Raw genomic sequence first — 20,422 nt, 5'->3', positions numbered from 1 at the left:
ACTGATTGCTATCTGAAAGTCAGTCTTCTGGGATATGAATGGAGGCTATTTTGTTCTTCTTCAGTTCATAAATTAGTGCATCTGAGTAGCCAGTGCCTGTGAGGGAGAGAACAGCTCAAGTGGTGAGAAAGCACGGCTTTCTCATGCTTCTGTCTTTGTGCATTGGCCATGGGTGAGTGGCCTGCTGATTTCACAAGAAGCCCTGTTCAGAAGTGAGCGTGGGTAAAGTTGGCATCTTTTATCTGCGTGCCATCTATGTAGGATATCCAGAAGTCAGGATTCCCCTTCTCTCATGGAACAGGCTGTGACCCCGGTCGGAGCTGGCGCTGAGGGTCCCAGCTCCAGTCTCATTCATACAGGACTTCCCCTCAATGACATACTAACGGTGACATGCTGCTGCAGCATCTCCCCATATAGTACAAGTGATGCGAACTTCAAAACAGAAATCTTGAGCCCAAATAAAATGAAGTAACAATAAAACAGGGAATCTTTAAACAAAGGTGCCTGCACGGTACCTGCAGCACCACAGTGGATTTAGAAATGCTGTTGGTGTCCTTCACTGCTTACAGTGGCTTTGTCCTTTCAAAGTCCAGGTTTCTTTTTTCCCTTTTAAAGTTGCTGTCTCTGAAATATTCTACTTGACATTTTCTCTACACTAACAGGATTTTTTTTGTTGATTCTGGAAGCACTTGAGAACAGGGGAAATTGGCCAAGACATTCAAAAGTTAAATTAAAATCTGACTCTGCAAATAGCCAGGGCCATTGGTGTGAATAACTTCACTCTTTAGTAAAAGATACTGAGGGAGAGCAGAGAACTGTATCAGACAGAAATGCTTAACGCATTCAGATAAAAGTAATCTAGGGTTGGCTAGGGTGACGTCCAAAGAAGATATTGGATATTTGGATCAAAAACTATTGATTACAGTGGAGGAATTGCTGATGCTGCGGGTTACGATCAGGACATTCCTAAGCTTGCTCTGCACTGGTTGTTGTGAGCTTTGTAAAGCATTCAGCTGCGTAAGAACAGGATTTACGGGTAGGTAATCTGCAGCAGTCATTTTGGAAAGCTTTTAATCATGGGTTAATTTTGGTGTCAGGAGTTTTTGTGTGCACCTATGGATTAAAGAACGTATGATATGTCTAGAATTCAGAGAGGGATGCAAACAATCCTCATGGTATATATAATCTTTTCCTGCTTGGAGATGTCGCTGATGTTGATCAGAACAGCTGTGCCAGTTTCCTCTTGAAAAGTGTTCATTTACTGAGAACAAAATACGTGAAATGTCATCCCTAGTGATACATTTGTCTCTGCATCTGTGCCCACATCTTCTGGGGCCAAAGTTTCCACATTCTTGCTTCTTCCAAAGTTGTTGTGGTGGAAGCCTTTCCCCTTTATAGCAATGTTGGGTTTTTTTCAGTAAAAAACAAACAAAGCTATTTTCCATTTCAGAATGCAAGATGTAATATCTCTGGAGAGATTAACCTTCTTTCCAGAGTTGTTTTTGTGGTTGAAAAAATAAATCTGTTATCATTAAAATAAAAAAAAAAAATAATCTGCACCTCGTTATTTCCAGAAATAAAGATGACATAATGAGATTTATTAAGAATTGACTCTGGGTGAACTAAAGAGAGATCCAACCCCAAAGACTTTGTGTTCTAGAAAAAAGGCAGAAAGACAATAGGATGGACACAGGGGAAGCTAGAAGAGGGAATTGCTCTGTGATATTAGTAAGAAAATATGTTCTTTTGAGGAAGGACTCTGAGAAGTGGCTTGGCAAACGTGGCAGGAGGAGTTAATCAAACCTCCTTCATGTGTTAGGTTGACTGAGCTCGGTTGCGTGAGGCAGAGATGTGAGAGATGCACAAAGTATCAGGAGTGGCATGGCCGGGAGGAAAGATTCGGGAGGAAATGTAGAGGGCAAGAAGCGTTAACATGATAACTTGTCCTTTCCCACCTGCCCCTTCCCTCAGTTCCCTCTCCTGCTTCTCTGCCATAACTGAGCCCCTGGTTAGCTGCTGGATCCCCATCCCACTGACACTGGCTCCTTGCTGTACCACCAACTCTTAGGAGCAGCAGTAAAAATATTCCTCCACATATCCATGAGAAGAAACGTGGTTTGGCATTTGGCAGAGTCACGGGATTGCAGATTTAGTGCTGAGGCAGCAGGTTTTGTGAGCAGACTGGCTTCTCATGTGCACTACCTGGGATGCCAAATTTCTCTGTGGCTTTTCTTTCAATTCTGTACCCCCTCCTGCACCTCTGTGGGGTGGGCCATTCGTTTTTTTTCTTTTTTGCTTTGTTTTTTCCTTCTCTTTTACCTTGGGGCCATCAACAGGTTTGTTTCCTGATCTCTGTGCAGGGTGTCTGCTTTGAAGACAACTTCTCACCTTTTAGTTACCGAAGGAATGTGTGGAATGAGGCCCCATGGCCCTGGCCTATCACCCAGCCAGGCTGTGTTTGTACATGCAGTGGAGAAGGAGCAAGGTGCTTGCAGTCCCTGGGAGCAGACTCTGCCCCTGCAGGCACTGCTTGGTGGGCAGCGAAGGAAAGATGGCAGTGGCATGTGTGGGGGACAGGGATGGCCTTTAAATGCGTATCTGAGCATTTCACTACACTGAAAAATACTCGTTGGTAGTGCCAGCAGCAGTATAGCCATGTAGCTACAGATCCTCATCCACCAGGCAGAGTTTCAACTTGTTTTAGTGATGAAGTTTTCTTGACAATATGAACGTCTAAGGCAGATCCATGAGTAAATCAGTCTGGCAAGAGCAGTGGGTTGCTGATCTGGCTGCAGTGGCTCTGGGATATTTGCAGGAGGAGAGGGTTATTCCCACCTTCACAGATCTGTCGTGACTGTCGGTGTCACTGTGTTCGTATTTCCTCTTACAACCGCATCCGCCAAGAGGGTGAGCAAGACAAAAGAGCTTTGGTGAATCCAGCTGTCACAGTGGAGCCTGTTATGGGCCCTGTTTGCCTGCCCCGCTCCCTTGTGCCAGGGTGGGCAGTGTGCCATGCTCCAGCCCCTCTGGCTCACAACTGGGTGTTTGGGTTTAAACCACAGGCAGCCGTGAGTTTGTGCGTGTGCACCCCGGCTCTGCAGCGTGCAGAGGCAGGGGCACACGTTCACGTCCGCCAGAAAACAGCTGGGGATGGGGAACGTCCTAAACCACCCTCCCTGTTTGCAGGCGAGTGTAACTCAGTGACACTTGGGATGGTTGGGCTTGTCCGTATGGCTGAAGCAATAATCCAGTTGTCACATCCACAGAGGCCTGAATAGACACAAAGGGAGGAATTTCTTGCACCCAAACCTATTCTTCACAGCTGGAGTGGCTGCTCCACGTTCCTCTTATGATCAGTGGAGATAAAAGTAGGACTTTCAGAGCACATTTCTTACAACCTATTGCTGATGCAGGGTGGCAGCGCTGACGCCCTGGACCCCGTCCGCAGTGCTGGCTGGGCCGTGCTGGTTGCACGGGGTGTCTGTGCACACAGTGTGTGTTGTGTGCTGCTGGCGGAGGGACCTGTGCCCCTGTTTTCACAGAGGGGTGTGCGGATGGGCTGCAGCTGAGGGGCGAGCCTTTGCCTCACTGTGAACACCAGAGTCTGTCACTCAGGAAAGCTTTGCTAATGTGTCCTACCTGTAACCCGTGTGTGACGAGCAATCCTAATTACCCGTGCAAATACTCCCAAGGCTGGAGGAGACCCCATGCTACTGTCTCATCTGGAGAGAGACTAAGCAATCCTATTGCCTCTCCTAGAACATCAAGTCACAGCATCACTTCAGGGCTATGTACAGGCACAAAATGGGACTAAAACAATCCAAACTCTTACCCCTTCCATAATTACCTGGCTAATGAGCCCAAAGACCTTTACTCTCTGGTCAGTCACTGGTTCTGATTTTGCTTAATATAATCAGCATCTGAGCAGATAATATGCTAGTCATCAGTCAGGCTGAATGGTAGTGTTTTACCCTTGTTTTGCTGTGCTGCACCTGCAAAGTGGTATTCCCTGAACAAATAGCCATGCTGTCAACGGGACCCAAGTACCGGTTAAAGTCTGTGCTCTTCACCTCTTGGCAGAGAAGAGCAGCACTGACTGAGTTTGAACAAAATCAATCCTGCAGTGGGGGGTTTCCTGCTCCTTTCTGCACTTGGCCAGGACACCCCTGGGGGATGCTGTCTCCTGAGAGGGGGTAGAAACACCCGTGATGGAAATTACACTGACAGTCTTCCTTCACCCTTGATTCCCTTTGCAGAGCACAGTTGGAGAGAATCGATGGCTTCAAGGGCACCTGATACAGCTGCTAATCAGTTACTGCGATTTGAACACAGCGGCAAGATGGGCACAACGCTGCAATTTGCCCAAGGAGATGCTGCCTTATGGAGTGGCTGATGAGCTTCAAAAGCTTCAGATCCAAGAGAGGTAAATACTCTGTTTCATGCCTTTTCAGTGTAGATTACTTATCATACAAAGACTACGTATTTGCTTAAAATAATGTGCCATAATACATCCTTGGGGAGATAATTTTGCAAAAACTTCCTCCATTTACTCTGATCACATCTTGGCCATGTACGTGCTGCATTTGCTTTTCATAAGCCTGGAAATGTCTGTGAAAGGTACATTTTAAATTCAATCCTGAGTACTTAGAAGCTGTATGAGATTGCGTCATGCTGCAGAGGGGTCTTCAGACTCCCTTTGCCAGATCAGCAGCTCAAATGAAATTACGTGGGTAAGATCTGGATACGCGTCTGTCTTACTGACCTGATTACACATCTGTCAAAGTTTGTATACTCTGCATCCCCCACTGTACTGCAATCTAGTTTAATTCCTTTTAGGAGACTGATGGCCAACAAAATAATTTTAAAGTTCCTTAAATTTTTCTAATTGTATTTATTTTCTGCCCCTCTTGACAGCTATAAGCCATTTTTCATCCCAGTCTGTAATTTTTGCCCCATCCAAAGCTCTCAGAAGTAATGGGAGTTTTTGACTTTTGGGGTCAGATCCCGGAAGAGTCACATTAATTGAATTTAGGATAAAACCGGACTCTCCAGCACAAATTTACCAAGTGAGCTTAAGAAGCCTTTAGCCCCCTAATTAGTCTCTGTCCCCTTTTCTTCCTCTAATGCAATCCCAATAACACAGAGCCATGGTTCCTCTCCTGCTTTGGGACCCCCATGTTGTACACAGCAGTAGCTGCAGTTCCTCTCTCAATGGGAGCTTCATCCTTTGCATGACCTGAAACAAGAGTGCAAAGGCAGAGGTACAAAAAAAAAGAATTGTAAAATCCTTATATTAAGAAGGGTTCTTACAACTCCTTGATTTGAAGTGCACAGAACTGTGCAAACCGCTCCAGTCAAGGATCTCTGTGAACCTGCTGGTGTAGGAGGAGTAAAGCGGAAGGATGGAGGGAAGAGGGCGGCCAGGGTCCATGCTGCGTGTAGACAAAGCTGTGCAAAGTTGAAAAGAGGCTCTACGTTTCAGAAGGCACATATAGTCACCTAAACTGTTAGCAGCTGTCTGATCCCCCCAGCAAGCTCTATCTGCAGGAGTACCAGGGCTTTGTAGTTCTGGTTCTGGTATTCTGTGCTGTGTCTCTTGGAGAAAATGGCCTAAAATCACCCTCATCATGCAACAAGATCCCAGGCAGTTGCTCAGCTATGCTGTGTGGAGGAGGAAGGGCTGTATTTGAAAAAAATGACTCAATGCAAATGATTTGCTGCGCCCCAGTAATTCACTTTTATACTCGTGTGAGTGATGGTATCTGCCATGCTTCAGTGACTGTCCACGAGATGTTTAGGCAAGTTATTCAGAGATAACCATGTTTGGCAGCCTTTTTTAAAACCTTTTTTTTTCCTGCGGAAAGGCCTGCACACATGCAGGCTACTGCAAGTCTTGTGGAACTGCAGAGCTTGCAGATGATACTGCATGAGGGTGCTGTGAGGGTCTCACCCAGGACTGCGCAGGAGATCTGGAACCTCAGGCTGGATGAGGTCTGGCTGGTAGTCCCATCAACGCGCAGCCCCGTAGCCTCTGTGCCCATGTGTGTTTGTGAGCCAAACTCCTGCAAGGCTGCAGGCTACCACAGTCCTTGGGCTCAGAGTAATTACACCATCACCTTGCTGGCCTGCTACAATCAAACATTATTTTCTCCACTCATTCATGTGCAGGAATTCATCTAGTCGGATTCTGTGCACAGAAGAGGACTTATCCCTGAATGCTCAATGCAAACGCAGGTGAGCTCTGGGCTGTGTGGTTGGAGGGCAGCACAGCTCAAAGCCTTGCTGTCGCTCCAGGAGCAATCACATGTTTCCAGGTAGAGTCAAGGCTTTTGTCAAAAACAGAAGAGAGGAAGCAGTGAGAATTTTGGGGTTCCTTTAGGACTCTTCCATTGCAATACACATCAGTCACCTTACTGCACAGTGTTGTGCTTGGCTGGACTTGGCACCACTTGCCTGACCACTTACCTCCTTTACCCTCACTGGTGAAATGTGCTGGTTTTTTTTTAGCATGGAGATTAGTGTTTCTAGTTCAGAAGCCAGGTGAGATTAGAGGAAGGTTTGTGAGAAAATCTTGACCACTCCCGAGAGGTAACTGTTTACAACTTTGTGCAAGCTGATAGCCCGTATCCTTAGGATCGTGCAAACAGAGCCCTTGAAGCCTGTAACGCGAGGGAGTAACTTCCTACATGGAGCTGAACCTCTCAGCGTACATGGTGGGAATCTGAATCTGATTTGAAATGGACTGTGTGTCCAGGAGGAGTTGGTGGTGCCATCATACACTGCCTGTATGGGGAGGAATAAAGCCAGCGAAAGTCGATGATCACTGCTCCCTGGGTAGCGACTTGGACGCTTTCAGCGCTGTGCTCTTGGTGTGGGAAGCAGAGGCAGGGTCCCCCTTGGCATGGCTGTTGCACGAGTTCACGCCCATGCTCATCTGCTGCCTCGCATGGTCTGGGGCTTTCTCCTGTTACATGCAGATGATTTGGGTGCTTCCTTGTACCTTATGTGCAGGACTTTCCTACTGGTGTCATATGTCAGAATTATGGACTCCAGCTAACAGTCGGGATCTGTCACTGGCTGCCTGGTTCATGCTGACACCTCACTAGAGGATAAGGAGACTATTTTAAGAAGACCAAGCCTGAGACCGAGCGAGGTTACCTGCTCTAACAGGTTTATCATGAAGTTGGTTGTCTTCAACATTACAGCAAATTTCCATCTCCTGGAAGAGGTGTTTATGCAAAAACTGCAGCTTTCATAACTAAAAATTGTATTTCTAGAGCATAGATTGGACTAACTTGAATTACGCAGAAGGTGACTGGGAACATGGGGTATTATTTTTTAAGGCTGATGATTTTGGGAGGGTCTCACAGATGGCCTCGAACAGTTCCTGTGCTGAGCTTCATGGGTCTGATCTTTCTTCTAGTGCAGATCTGCACTGGTTCACATTTAAGCCCCATGGAACCTCAGGAAATACAACACAGATGTAATCACCCTCAAAACACTGTCTGCAAAGGCCCGCTTCTCCAGATGGTATATGGCTTTCTTGGAGCACAGGAAACTCTTGTCTGTCTAGGACATGTGTCTGCTTAGCTCTGGTGCATGGCTGGAGCTGCTCTCTTCCCTCCTGAAGCTGCACCAGCCGCCACTTGGGAGCCAGAGGTTTTTGCATGAGGTGTAATCCCTCAAAACACAAAGGGGTGGTTAACAGGAGCGTGACTTAGCCACAGCCTCTGTGCATCTAGAAAGATAAAAACCATCAGTACATCTCTCTGCTCTGGGAATCCTGTGTGGTGTATGGGTGGAGTGAAGGCATGCTGGTTAGGATGTGCTCTGCCATTCCTGAGGAGTTGTGACAGATGAGTAAAAACCCTTTGTGCCCCAGTTTACTCAGTCAAGATACCTGCTGCAGTAGCTGCTATAAAATCAGCAGAGCCATGGAACCTAATAAAACAGTCTGTCTGCCTTATTTATTGAGCTAACAAAGCAGCAGGTTCCCAGAGAGGGTGTTCACACTGTAGAGAACAAGGTGGTACCAGCATATAAATGACATCATCTCTGCTAGTCACACCATATGCGGCTCCTGAAATCTGCAGGTGAGAATATTCCTGGAGACCTGAGACTGCACACCTTCATTAAATATTTTACACAAATATTGACTTCCCCATGCACACAAACCCATGGAAAAGAGTGTTTGTACAGTGAAAGCTGCTATGCTACAAAATTAGTCACACAGTCCCCTAAACATAAGGTTAGTAAATAGTTTCTCAAATAATAAAACATTTCAAGTCTCTATGGGAAAGAGACTATCCAGAAATTTGTGATATGTCCAAAATAGCTGGATATTTTTTATTAGTTTCTTTCCTCTGATTGCATCATCTGGCTGAGACACCACAGCAATATGCTGACCTTCCAGTTACAAGGCCATTTCAAGAGACTCTGTTGCATTTTGAAAAGAAAATGTGCTGTGTAAGATCCTGTTGTAGGAAATCGGTTAGCTCATTTCTGCATACATCTTCCAACATTCCCAGGGTATTAATACACAGATACTGAATTTCTCTGTGTGGTGCCATCTGAAACCCAAATGGAGGGAGCAGCACAAGCAAGGCGCTTGGTCTGTGGGTTCAGCTGGCTGCCTTCCCCTAAATATAGAAGGGTTTGAAACTTTATTTCTGAACTTTTCTCATTTCATCCCTGTGCAACGTAGGACAAATGGTGCAACCTATGAGGATGTTTTACAGGGAAGGGGATGGAGGAGAAGAAGCTGGACAGCATCAGGGAGGTCCGTGAAGCCTTCCCAAGCCATTGCACTATAAAATGATGAGGCAGATTCACCCGTTTCCAGCTGGTAGTGATCTTGGTGTGGAGCAGTCTGAGAGTCTCTTTCTGAGCCAGTTCTGCTGGGAGAAGTGTGAAGCTCCTGTTTGGACACAGTGCTGGTCAGAGCTGACATCTCTGTTATGTATTACACCGTGGGAGCTAGCAGACTTCCATGTTAACCTCGAGGGCAGAAAGCAGTAAATCTAAAATGTGTTATCTCTGAATGTGGAAACAGCTGCCCAGCTTTGTCATCCAAGTTGCATCAGTTCTGGGAAAGAGAGCTGAGCTTTGAGGCCAGGGCTTGGGATTCTGATTCCAGCAAGTGTTTCTGTTTGGGTGTTCCCTGCAGTGGGTATAGTGCATGTGCGTGGTGAGGTCTCGGACACAGGGCCATTTCCGTGATGGGAATGAAAAGAGAGGATGAGTCAAGATGAAAGAGATTGAGATTACAGGGAAGGTGACGAAAGAGAGGGTAAGAGGAAGAGTTGAGTAGCTTGGGGAAGTAGAAGGCCAGGGTGAAATAAGGGGCTTAAAACTCCCTGATGTTTCTCCAATCCAGGATTGACTCTCATTGCATGGCTTAAAGCTGTTGCATCTGATTCTGTGCAGGGTAGAAGATGCCTCAAAAGCAGATAATTATGAAGAGAGTAAGAAGAAGGACTATTACCAGCTTCCTATTCCACGGGCAAATATTCACTTCCTGCAGACTTGGGAAGAGACGCTGCAGTGCTGGGAAAAGGTGCTGCAGGTGAGTGGTACTCTGGTATTTACTTTGCAAGGTCAAGGAGCAGAAACTCCATAGCAGGCTGGTGCACAGGGTTGTATGTGAGCCACTGCCATCAAATGTCACCCTCCCCAAGTCATCCCCACATCTGCTTCCTCTAGGCTTGTCTGATTTGGGGAATGTGTTGGGAATTGCTGTGCCAGGAAAGGTCCCCCCAGGGGTAACTCAGGTGTGCCGTGAGAGTTACTTGTCTCTGTAGCAGTTTGCACACTGGCAAAGAGATGCAGCTGTTGGAAGGGAAATGCTTGTGTTCTGGGCAGGGACTGTCCAGGCTACTTTCAAGCGTAGACAGTCTCTAAGTGAAGAAGGCTTTTGTCTGTGTTGCAGCCTGGGCAGGTCGTTGGCATCGACATGGAGTGGAGGCCTTCGTTCGGCATGGTCGGGAAGCCCCGTGTCTCCCTCCTTCAGATGGCTATGAAGGATGAGGTGTTCCTGCTCGACTTGCCACGGCTCCTTGAGCAAGCTGAGGCGGAGGGTGAAAAGGAGAAGCTTCCCCATTTCATCCAGATGCTCTATTCAGATGCGGCCATTACTAAACTAGGTAATATCACAGAATCACAGAATTGTCTAGGTTGGAAAAGACCTTGAAGATCATCCAGTCCAACCATCAACACAACATTAACAGTTCCCAACTCCACCAGATCCCTCAGCGCTGGGTCAACCTGACTCTTCAACCCCTCCAGGGATGGGGACTCCACCACCTCCCTGGGCAGCCCATTCCAATGCCTAACAACCTGTTCTGTAAAGAAATGCTTCCTAATATCTAGTTTAAACCTTCCCTGGTGCAACTTGAGGCCATTACCTCTTGTCCTATCACTTACTACTTGGTTATTGCGTCTCTTCTCCCTGCCTTGGGTCTTTACACAGCTTATTTTGTGTAATTAACTCCTAGATCCTTTTGGGGCTGTCATTCTCTAAATCCACTTACCACAGAACCAGCTTTTGTAGCCCAGGGTATTCACATACTGCCATGCCAGGAAGCAGGATGACCAGTGTAACTGGGAATGGTAGAAACATCTCCCCATTTCGGGTTAGACCCAAGATTTCTGATTTAGCCTGCCCCCTCGAACTTGGGATTGTTTTAGTTCCATACTAAACGCTGACTTGCACCCAACCTTCAGTGGTCTAGGGAAGTCTGCTATCCAGAGCTTTCTGGACTTGTTGGCCCTGTCCCAAAGCTGCTGTGCTGGACACCAGAGCTCTCCTGCTTACCATACAGATTCTGTTTGGAGGCTTTTGGCAGAAGTTGTTAAACTTGGAGTTCAAGGGCAAATTCATAATTGCCTTTCACTGACCTGGCAGATTTTAAGTAAGTTGATCTTAAACTCAGCATTTTTCATCCACATCTCCCAATATTGATCTGCAAGAGTATCTCTTAGGAACAGGAGAGACAGGAGTCTGCCTTGTTCCCTATCTTCCACCAACGTTTATACATATATTGTCAGCATTTTGACTCTGAACTAGAAGAAGCTGTGGTCTGTTAGCCATGATTTGAGTTTTCCTACCTGTGTGATTTGGGCTTGTTTTATCTCCAGGTTATGGGATGTCTGGAGACCTTAGCAGCCTTGCAGCCACATGGTCTGCTTTGAAGGACATGAACAAGCAAGCGCAAAGTGTGGTGGACCTACTTACGGTAGACAAACAAGTAAGAATGAACACATGAAGATGTGGAAAACTGTGTTTCCTGCATGTGCTCATAGATAACTGTCAGGAATCCACAGCATTGTCTTTTTGTATCCCATACTGGCAGGGAGATGGCTAAATGAGTAAATAGATGTTTTCCGCTTGTGATTTTGAGGGTAATGTGATTCTGTAAAGAAAGACAGAAGCATTTAGTTTTCATCAACTAAAAAGTTAGAGCTTGATATACTAATAACTTTCTTCACAGTCTTATAAAAGATACGAAATTGAAATGGAGATGTAGCTCCATGCAGCTAGGACAAAGTTTCTAAGCATAAGTCATACTTGAACTCAGTAAGACTAAATTCTTGCAGAAATTCTGATATTCCAGGATCATGCAGTATTGAAGCAGATATTATGGAGTTAATGATTTGTAGAGAACTCACAATGTTTGTAGGAGAGCTGCTGGTAGATTCAGCACAGGAATTTCTGTTCAGCTGAAGTACAGCTGCCTCTGGGTTTGCACACAGTAGATTTTAGCAGTCTGCAGAAATGTTAAGGACAACCATTTTAATGGGTAAGATTTACAGAGTGTGTTTAAGGCTGTGAGTTGGGGTGAACCCAGATCTTTGGGACTGATAACTTAACCTGGGAAGGGCTGCAGGGTCTGAAGTACCTGCCAGCAGCTATTGCCTCAGTTTAATCTGAGAAACGGCAGCTGCAGAAAGGCCATTGCCCACTGTGTTACAGAAATACCTCTTCTCACTGGAGCTAGGAGGAGAAATGTGATGAACCACCACTGCTATCTTTTATTGAGTTGGTGCCCATCAGCCTCCAGCATGGCTGAGCACCCTGCAAACCTCTGAGAAGTCACAGTCACAGCCCCACTGCTCTAATGCAGTGCTGCACAACAATACACTTTTTTTCCTTCCCTGGCTATGAAACAGATTTCTTTCCAGCAAGTGTGTTTGTTAACCAAATAACCAGACGCCGTATATATCTAATGTCATCCCAGCCCTTGTCTGAGACAACGGAATTCAATATGCCAGGCAAGAGATAAAAATCATAGGGTTGCTACGTGGCCCCACCCACTGGAATAGGAGGTGTTGTAGAAGTTGTTTTATAACCATGTGTTTTATGTCCTTCTCTTTCCATCAGCTGCAGAAGAGCTCCATTGACTGGAAGAAGGGCGGCCGGAAGGTCGATGTACTGTCCCCAGAGCAGCGCTATGAGGATAGAGAGTTCAGGCAGCCAGAGAAAGGACTCAGCCTCTTGGTGCAACATGTGCTGGGGAAACCTCTAGATAAAACAGAGCAGCTGTCTAACTGGGAGAAACGGCCTCTCCGGGAGGAACAGATCCTCTATGCAGGTCTGGTCACTGACTCTGTGGCAAGGTGCTACCGATTGTCCATTACACACTGTGTTTGTCTGTTCTCTGTCACCAGAAAAATCATTAAGTAACAAACGAAGAAAATGGCTTTGCAGAGTCGTTCCTGTTCAGAGAAGCCAGGATAAGTTATGTTTGTCCTTTTGTGGACATGGCTTTAGTGGTTGAAGTTTAAACTGTCCAGTGATTCATTATTTCCCTTATGAAAGAATTCCTGTGCTTTGCAGATTTTGTCTGATGAAACATCACCTCAGTGGAAACTCCTCTCAGTAACTGAAAGGAAGAAAGTCCACTTCCTTCTGCCTCATTTCACAGACTTTCTGTGAAACAAGTGCTGCAATCGTCATAGTGAAGTGCTTGTTAGAGCAGGGTTAAAAATGGGTAGATATGGTGTCAGAAACTGCAGCACAGAATCAGCACTGTGGAGGGACCAGTGGAGTTCATTGCTGATTACCCCAGAGTCAGAAGTCTGGGTCTAAATCTTTTCCTGGGGCATCAAAGGACAGTCTACTGAAGCGAACCAGCCCTTTGTTAAATTCAACTATCCTTGAAGCTGACACAGTTCCCACAAGAGTTAATCACTAGGACTCGTTAAACTGGCTTGGAGACTTAGACAGTTCCCGTTGCAAGGCACAGAAGCCGCATGGCAGTGCGTGTGGGCAGGTGAATGCAAACAACTCGGTTATTACTTTTTAAGATATTGCATCTAATGGGGAAGTTACCTTCCCATAGCTGAGCTGCAGTAATAAACTGTGGGCAAGCTGCTGCTCAGTAACAATAGCGAGTGAAATGGGTTGGCTGAAGCTATCTTACACGTGGTTTGAACAGAGGAACGCACTACAATTTGCATTGCGTTAGAGTCAGAGGTAGCAGAGGGCCTGTCGCTTTTTGAGCCCCTCTGCCTTAACTCTTTGTGATCATGTGTTAGGTCATGACTGAACCAGTAAAAGCGTGCAGGCTATGACATTAGTAAGTTGGAGCTTCGCAGGTTGTTTGCATTCAGTGGCATTTACAAAGGTGAGGGCTCTTCCTTGCATCAGGAAAGCCTCTGTTTTACTTTCGAGTGAAACCTGCTGAGGCTCATATTCCCTTATTTTCAGCTTCAGATGCGTACTGTTTGCTGGAGATTTATGAGAAACTCTGTAAGGATCCAGCGAGCTTTGGTCTGAGTTCAGACCTGACCGGGAGTCTGGTGGGAAAACCGAGCATAAAACCCAGGGCAAAGAAGCAGCTGAATAAACAAGAAGTACCGTCACCTTCTGGACAGGTTTGTAAACATCTTCAAAGAGCTGCGTGTTGCTCAAGACCCCTGCAAATCATATGTTGCCCTGTCTCTCAGTCATACTTTTAGGTATGCATGGCATGCCTGTTTGTAGTCTGTTCTCAGGACTATTGCAGCAAACATCTTCCTCGCTCCTCCCCTTTACTGGTAAGATGTGCTTTTTCCTTTGTGTGCCTTGGTTCAGCTTTCCCTGCAATTTTAGGTTCGTTTGTCTTCGCAGAATGTTGGTGCAGGTCTGCATGGCAGGATCCAGCTAACCTTGCTGGTAGAAATGCTCCTTCCACATTTCCTCAGTGGTGTGGGCTTGAATTCTGTGGCCTAGGTGTTGCATCGATGAGGCTTCAAAACTCTGACTTCCTTACTTTTGCTTTTAACTGAGCCTCTACACTTTGGTTTCACATTGGGAGTGCCTACTTTATTGTGTCTGGAGTAGAAGTCTGCAAAGTTAAAAACAAGGAATCCATTGAAAAAGTTTTTCTGGTGATTGCGTGTCTCCTTGCCCACCATCACATACTCCCCCTGCGATATATGTTGTGGCAGAGCCTTAAAACTCCACCAGCCATAACTTGGAGCTGTGTGACTCTGCTTAAATATCTTGAAACGTGACTGGACCTTCTCTCTCAGTAATCAAGTTTTACTTTTAAAATGCAACCATCCGGTTGTTTATGCACCTATGAAAACATTAGCAGAAAAACAGTTTTGTTTATTAACTGAGAAGACTCACTATGGCTGTGTATCCTTCTGAGTAGTCCCAGCTGTGTATTTAGCTCCTGAAGTCAATACTACCTTCCATGGCTGGACTGAGATGCTATTGATTATAGCCACCTTTTCAGGATCCTCCTTATCAAGTGTGTGTAAATGTACAGTATGCCATTAGTCTTAGTCAGGCAGTAAAACACAAAGCTGCTCAGTAGTTTCCTAAGCACTCTGTGTTCATGGGAATATTGTATGTTACAACAGATCTGACTGGCTGCTGCAGAGATGGGAAAAGTAAGTACTTCAGGCTTGAATTACCTTGTGAACTCACGGGTCATCTTTGTGTTCTGTACAGTCAGATTCATTAACTGAGAGGTAGTTGGTAAAACCTGGACTGGGACTCAAAAAAGCAGACTTCTGGCTCTGCATCCTGCCTGACTCTTTCCCGGTGTTTCCTGGTCCACTATCTGAAGTGGGGCTAATGACACTATTCTCCTTTATAAGCTTTTTGCTCTCTGCTGGCATGAAACGTGAGAAAAAGGCTACATATGACATTGCTGGCCATTGAATAAACACTAGCTAAGAGACAGCTGCTGCTCCTTTACATCTGTTTGAACAGAAGCAGCAGCACAGGGTTAGTGTCTTCCAACTCCCTCATCACCGAAGGGTCAGCTTGATCTGTTATCACAGCACTGATGCCTCAGGGCACAGCTGCATCCACCAGGGTCCTTGCAGGAGCCGGTGACAGTCCAGCCTACGCAGTGCTGCAGAGCTTTGAGTGCCTGTACCAGCTTCTGGGAGGTGCAGCATCACAGAGATTGATCTCCCAGATCTGAGCTAGTTCGAACGGTCAGCCCAGGTGTATCTGCATGGTGTGGCACAGCATTTCCCGGCCTGAGTCAGCTCCTGCAGAGCTAATCCGCAGTGCTGCAGTAACTTTGGTTCCAAAGCCAGTGTAGCCCTGCGTAGGTGCTGGTCCTTCAGCCATCCCAGCTGATTCAAGTTCCTGGAGGCAAAAGCTGGACATTGGAGGTTCCCTAATAACTTCCCTTCTCCATGAATTTAGCTATTGTATTTCTGGGAGCCTCCCAATGACAAAGTCTCCAACTGCAGGAACTCCCCCAGCACCAGACATTTGAAATAAAATAAACAGAATTCAGGCACTGACTATTTTTAAACTTCCGAAGATAACAAAGCTGACGTGATTGCTTTGTCTACCTGTTTCTCCCTTTGTCTGTCAGATCCCCTTCCCAAATCATAACTTTGGCACACGTATATTAATTGCAGTCTAATCTGATAGGGGAATAGCAGTCTTGAAGATGTGTTGCTGTGAATTCATGAAAATGAATGTCTGCGTAGAGCATAGAAGGCCAAGTTGGCATTTCTCCAGGGAAAGGCTGCAGAGCCCTGGTTTGGGTGGCCAGCTGGCCAGTGAGTGAATGGCTAATTCAGAATTAGGCCCATCATGTGCTGCCTCCTGCCCAAGTGAAAGGTGGGCGATGTAGAAAGGGCATGAAGGAGGAACTAGAGGTGTTGCAGAGCATGGGGGAGATTGTAATACAGGTGGACAGTTGGATTTGCCATGATGGGTGAATGCAGGGAGACAAAACACAGATGTACTGGAAATCAGCCTTCTGTTCTGCTGCTTACAGCTCTCTTGCCTCTCTGTAGCAATGCAAAGGATCCAAAAAGGAGACCTCATGTCCCCCTGCTCCCATCTCCCCAAAGGAGTTCAGCGTGGTCTGCGATAACATGCTGCAAGGCCTCGGACGTTATCTTCGCTGCCTCGGTGTAGATGTCCGGATGCTGGAGAATGACGATGACCACAGGAGAGCTGCTGAGGTTAGTCACACGTGTGTGTGTGTATCTGCACTCCTTGGGGAAGGCCTGCTGCTTACTGTGTAACTGCACTGGTTAGTCGCTCGCACTGGACAGGCAGCAGGTTGGCAGGAGCTGCCCAGCACATGCCTCCTCCTGTGCCTGTGCTGAGACCCAGTCCTCTGGTTCAGTCCAAGAAATTGTGCCAGGTGGCAGCTGGTATTAGCTAGTCCCTACAGTAGTGTGTGGGCTTGGTTCTCCATTTCCAGGAGAGAGGAGGTGAGCAGAGAGGGCTGTGATCTCAAATCCTATTTGTGTCCGTAGGTCTGTGTCATTGACAGCTGGGATGTTTCAAGCCATTCGAGGCACACAAGCAGAGTATAGAGATGTGACCTCCAGTCTCAAGTGTCTTTGATGGGGAGGCGGTGGTGTGTTTGCAACAGGACAAAAATCAGAGAAAGGAACCCAACATTCACTTAGGTTTCTAATGGACTCAAGTTTGGGCTTACAGGGAAGGTATTTGCCTGCCTTGTGCCTGGGTCAATTGGACAGAACCATTATCGAAAGATGGATGTTCAATATGAAAGGGAAAACTTCCATAATAAATTGCCATATAATGTCCTAGCTGGCTACCGCATTGTGAAATGACTCAAAGGTGATCAGCCACGACTTACAGTGAAATATTTGTGGCTGGAGAGCTGTCTGCAAGAAAAGGATCTGGGGGTTCTAATTGACCAGCAGCTGAACATGAGCCGGCAGTGTGCCCAGGTGGCCAAGAAAGCCATCGGCATCCTGGCTTGTATCAGAAATAGTGTGACCAGCAGAAGCAGGGAGGTGACAGTCCCCCTGTGCTCTGCACTGGTGAGGCCACACCTGGAGTGTTGTGTCCAGTTTTGGGCACCTCAACACAAGAGAGATCTCGAGGTGCTGGAGCGAGTGCAGAGGAGGGCAACGAGGCTGGGGAAGGGCCTGGAGAATAAATCCTGTGAGGAGAGATTGAAGGAGCTGGGACTGTTCAGTGTGAGGAGGAGAAGGTGAGGGGAGACCTCATCACTCTCTACAGCTCCCTGAAAGGACGTTGTAGAGAGGTTGGTGCTGGTCTCTTCTCACAGGGAATTAGTGACAGAACAAGAGGGAACGGCTTTAAACTGCAACAGGGGAGGTTCAGACTGGACACGAGGAACAAATGTTTCCCAGAAAGAGTGGTCAGAGAGTGGAATAGGCTGCCCAGGGAGGGGGTGGAGTCCCCACCCCTGGGTGTGTTTAAGGGTCGTTTGGATGAGCTGTGGGGGGATGTGGGGTAGGGGAGAACTTTGTAGAGTCGGGCTGAGGGTTGGACTCGATGATCCCGAGGGGCTTTTCCAACCTGAATGATTCTGTGATTCTGTGATTTGGGAAAGTGAGAGCCTCTAACATAGATGGGGACAATGAACATTGATCTGAACTCCCATAACAACTTTGACCCTCTGCCTCTCGGAGGAGAGACACATGCTTCTGCATTTCAGACATATTTCTACTATGCCAGAAATGGAGATATCCAGCCCACACAGTGTGTTGCTATCAAATATGCACCGATCACCCGGCCTGGTGCACAGGATGTTTCCTCTTCAGATGTCTGCTTGGCCTGAATCCTGGGCAGGCTCAAGCTTCTGCAGAAATAATTAATATCTCCTCTCTGCCAAACTTGCACAAGTCATTTAAACAAACTAGTTCTCACTGCCTCCCCCCAGAGCCCCGTCTCCGCTTCTCATCCTGATACCTTATCGTGCTATGGACAGGATGTTTTACACTGCTTTCTCTATGGTGACCGGACAAACATCCTTTCACTATCAAAAGCCCTTGGAGTGTTACTGTATTGCAGAGCCTTTGATCTGTGCTTGGATAATCAAAGATAAAAATAGACTCCTCCCACCCTGCTTTATATCTGGCTAGTCCTGATTTAATAAAAGTTGAATGTTGACCACCCTACACCTGAAAACTTGTAAATGTTATTGCAAAGGACAGGAGAAAGGTTTGGATCCTGGTCACTGAATACAAGATAGTTTGGGTGTTGTCCCAACACAGTCTCAAACTACTGTCACCAGGAGCACATAAGTGTGTACAGAGTTAGTGTTTGTTCTTCATTGAAGTCATCTCACTAAAGTGATTTATCAGTCATATTACACATCTCCTTGTGCCAAGAACTTCTGAATCGCCTGGCATTTGCTCCTTATTGTTCTCATTCCTGTTGCTTGTTAAAGTGGTTTCGAGTATTGGTAGGCAGATGGGTCTTGTCCTTCACCGTCTATTATTTGAGATCAAACTTAAAAGCCTGAGAGCTTTGTAGGTTGTGCTTGGGCAGCTATGGGCTTTTTTTATTTTTTTCTATTAGACTAATGTATCTAGCAGTAATTGGTTTGAGAAACCCCGTTCCCAGGCTAAAGGTGACATCTGTGTCCTGTGTGCTGCTTCATGTGTGCTGCTATTACTGGCTAAATGTTTTATCTTGGACAACAGTTGTCATGATGAGTTTATCATGCCAGATCTGCAATCTCAGATCTGCCGGCCCGTGAGAGCAGGACCTCTGACACCAGGAGACAGTGTATCCCCCCTTTTGTCCATATTTCACTGCTGTGAGGTGACACCAGTTTGCATTCTGTGTATTTAATGGTGCCATTTAATTAGAACTTGACTGGAGAAGTGATTGATTAAAAGTTACCTGTCCATAAGCGTAGACACAGAAAATCTTTAAAGATGGAAAGATAATTGAAATTCATACTGAAAATTTCTCCGGTTAAATCTGTCCTCATGTTGAAGGCAAAGAGGTCACGGTCCATCTTTACAAAACCATTTTAGCCTCTGTTCATGAGCACCAGCCTCTCTGGGAAGAGCAGCTTCATGTCCAAGTACGGGTGCCATGTCATTTGCCAAGTGTTCTCATTCGGTGGGGTGGCAGTGACGTTTTTACTGTGTTCCATTTATATCCAGCTACTGTGGTGTTTGGCAAAGCGGGTATGTAGTTGGGGGATGAAATTTGTACCAGCTGTGCTGGACGAGCTCCTTTACCTGACTTCAGCAGCCTGTGCATTGAGAGCCGGGGGGATTCACCACACACTTTCCCTGAAACATGTCCTTGCCTGGCAGCACTGCTCCAGTCCTGCACGTCGCGTGGGAGGCCCTTCTGGAGGCCCTTCTGGAGGGTAGTGGCCCAGTCTGACCCAAGCCTGGCTCCCTCCTGTGTGGCAGAGTAGGGCAGCCTCTCCTGAGGAAGGCTGTGTGCATCCATCCTCATCAGAGGCTTCCAACCCATCCCAAGGTAGAGTGACTCCATCTGGTACAGAGTGCAGAGATTCGGTCTCTTACGCAGCATCCTTCTGTGAGTGCAGGTGCCATTATTGGGGTAAGTCACCCTTTGTGTTTGCACTTATTCCTATAAGCAACACATTATTTCCAGTTAATACATTTCTCTTTACTTAAATCACATCCTACGCCTGTTGTGTTTCCAGCCAGGTCTTCCAGCGTGTCTTCTGCAAACTTCTCTTTGCAGAGAGTCTTAAACGTTTTGGGCCTTATTGATGAATAATTGGAAGGAGGTGGGAAGGTTTCAGTGGGTGCTTCTCTTTTCTCTGCAATTTTACAGAATAAGGTGGAGCAGTGGGATGCTTCTAACACTAACCTTAAAGGATCACCCACCAGCCTGGAGTCACTACAGTGGGTCTTGCAATATTGTAATTCAGGGGTGAAGTAAAAGCTTATAAGAAAATTTTTGTAGTCTCTTAGGTCACTAATTTCTTGGAAGAGACTTGGTGGAATCTCAAAGTCCCTTCACTTGAGTTGTGTGTTGGTTTGTTTTATGTTTTTTAATGGACTGTGCTCTTGGTCTTCAAAATCATCCTCATCTCTAAGAATAATTTGCACGCCAAGGCAAACCTGGTATCTTTTGAAGTGTGATAATAACCAGAAGGCTGGTAGAACTGGCTTCCCACAGCTCCCATGGTGTAGAAGGTTCCCTTGCAAGGTTACACCTACTCCCCAAAAC

The 20,422-nt window shown here is 46.5% G+C and overlaps 1 protein-coding gene across 13 annotated transcripts in view; it reads left to right on the top strand.

Annotated features, from left to right (window-relative positions):
• Positions 1-20,422, top strand: part of EXD3 (exonuclease 3'-5' domain containing 3) — a 301,765-nt gene that overhangs the window by 138,389 nt on the left and 142,954 nt on the right. For all 13 annotated transcript variants that reach the window (XM_074846186.1, XM_074846185.1, XM_074846189.1 and 10 more), the window contains 7 exons: positions 4,257-4,423; positions 9,427-9,565; positions 9,929-10,142; positions 11,137-11,246; positions 12,380-12,590; positions 13,709-13,875; positions 16,258-16,428. In XM_074846186.1, the coding sequence (XP_074702287.1) occupies positions 4,257-4,423; positions 9,427-9,565; positions 9,929-10,142; positions 11,137-11,246; positions 12,380-12,590; positions 13,709-13,875; positions 16,258-16,428 (1,179 nt within the window). The remainder of the gene's footprint in view (positions 1-4,256; positions 4,424-9,426; positions 9,566-9,928; positions 10,143-11,136; positions 11,247-12,379; positions 12,591-13,708; positions 13,876-16,257; positions 16,429-20,422) is intronic.

The sequence above is a fragment of the Strix aluco genome, chromosome 20, assembly GCF_031877795.1.
Source record: "Strix aluco isolate bStrAlu1 chromosome 20, bStrAlu1.hap1, whole genome shotgun sequence".
NCBI classification, from domain to species: domain Eukaryota; kingdom Metazoa; phylum Chordata; class Aves; order Strigiformes; family Strigidae; genus Strix; species Strix aluco.
Note: the sequence above shows the minus strand (reverse complement) of the source record. Positions and strands in the feature narration are given on the sequence as shown.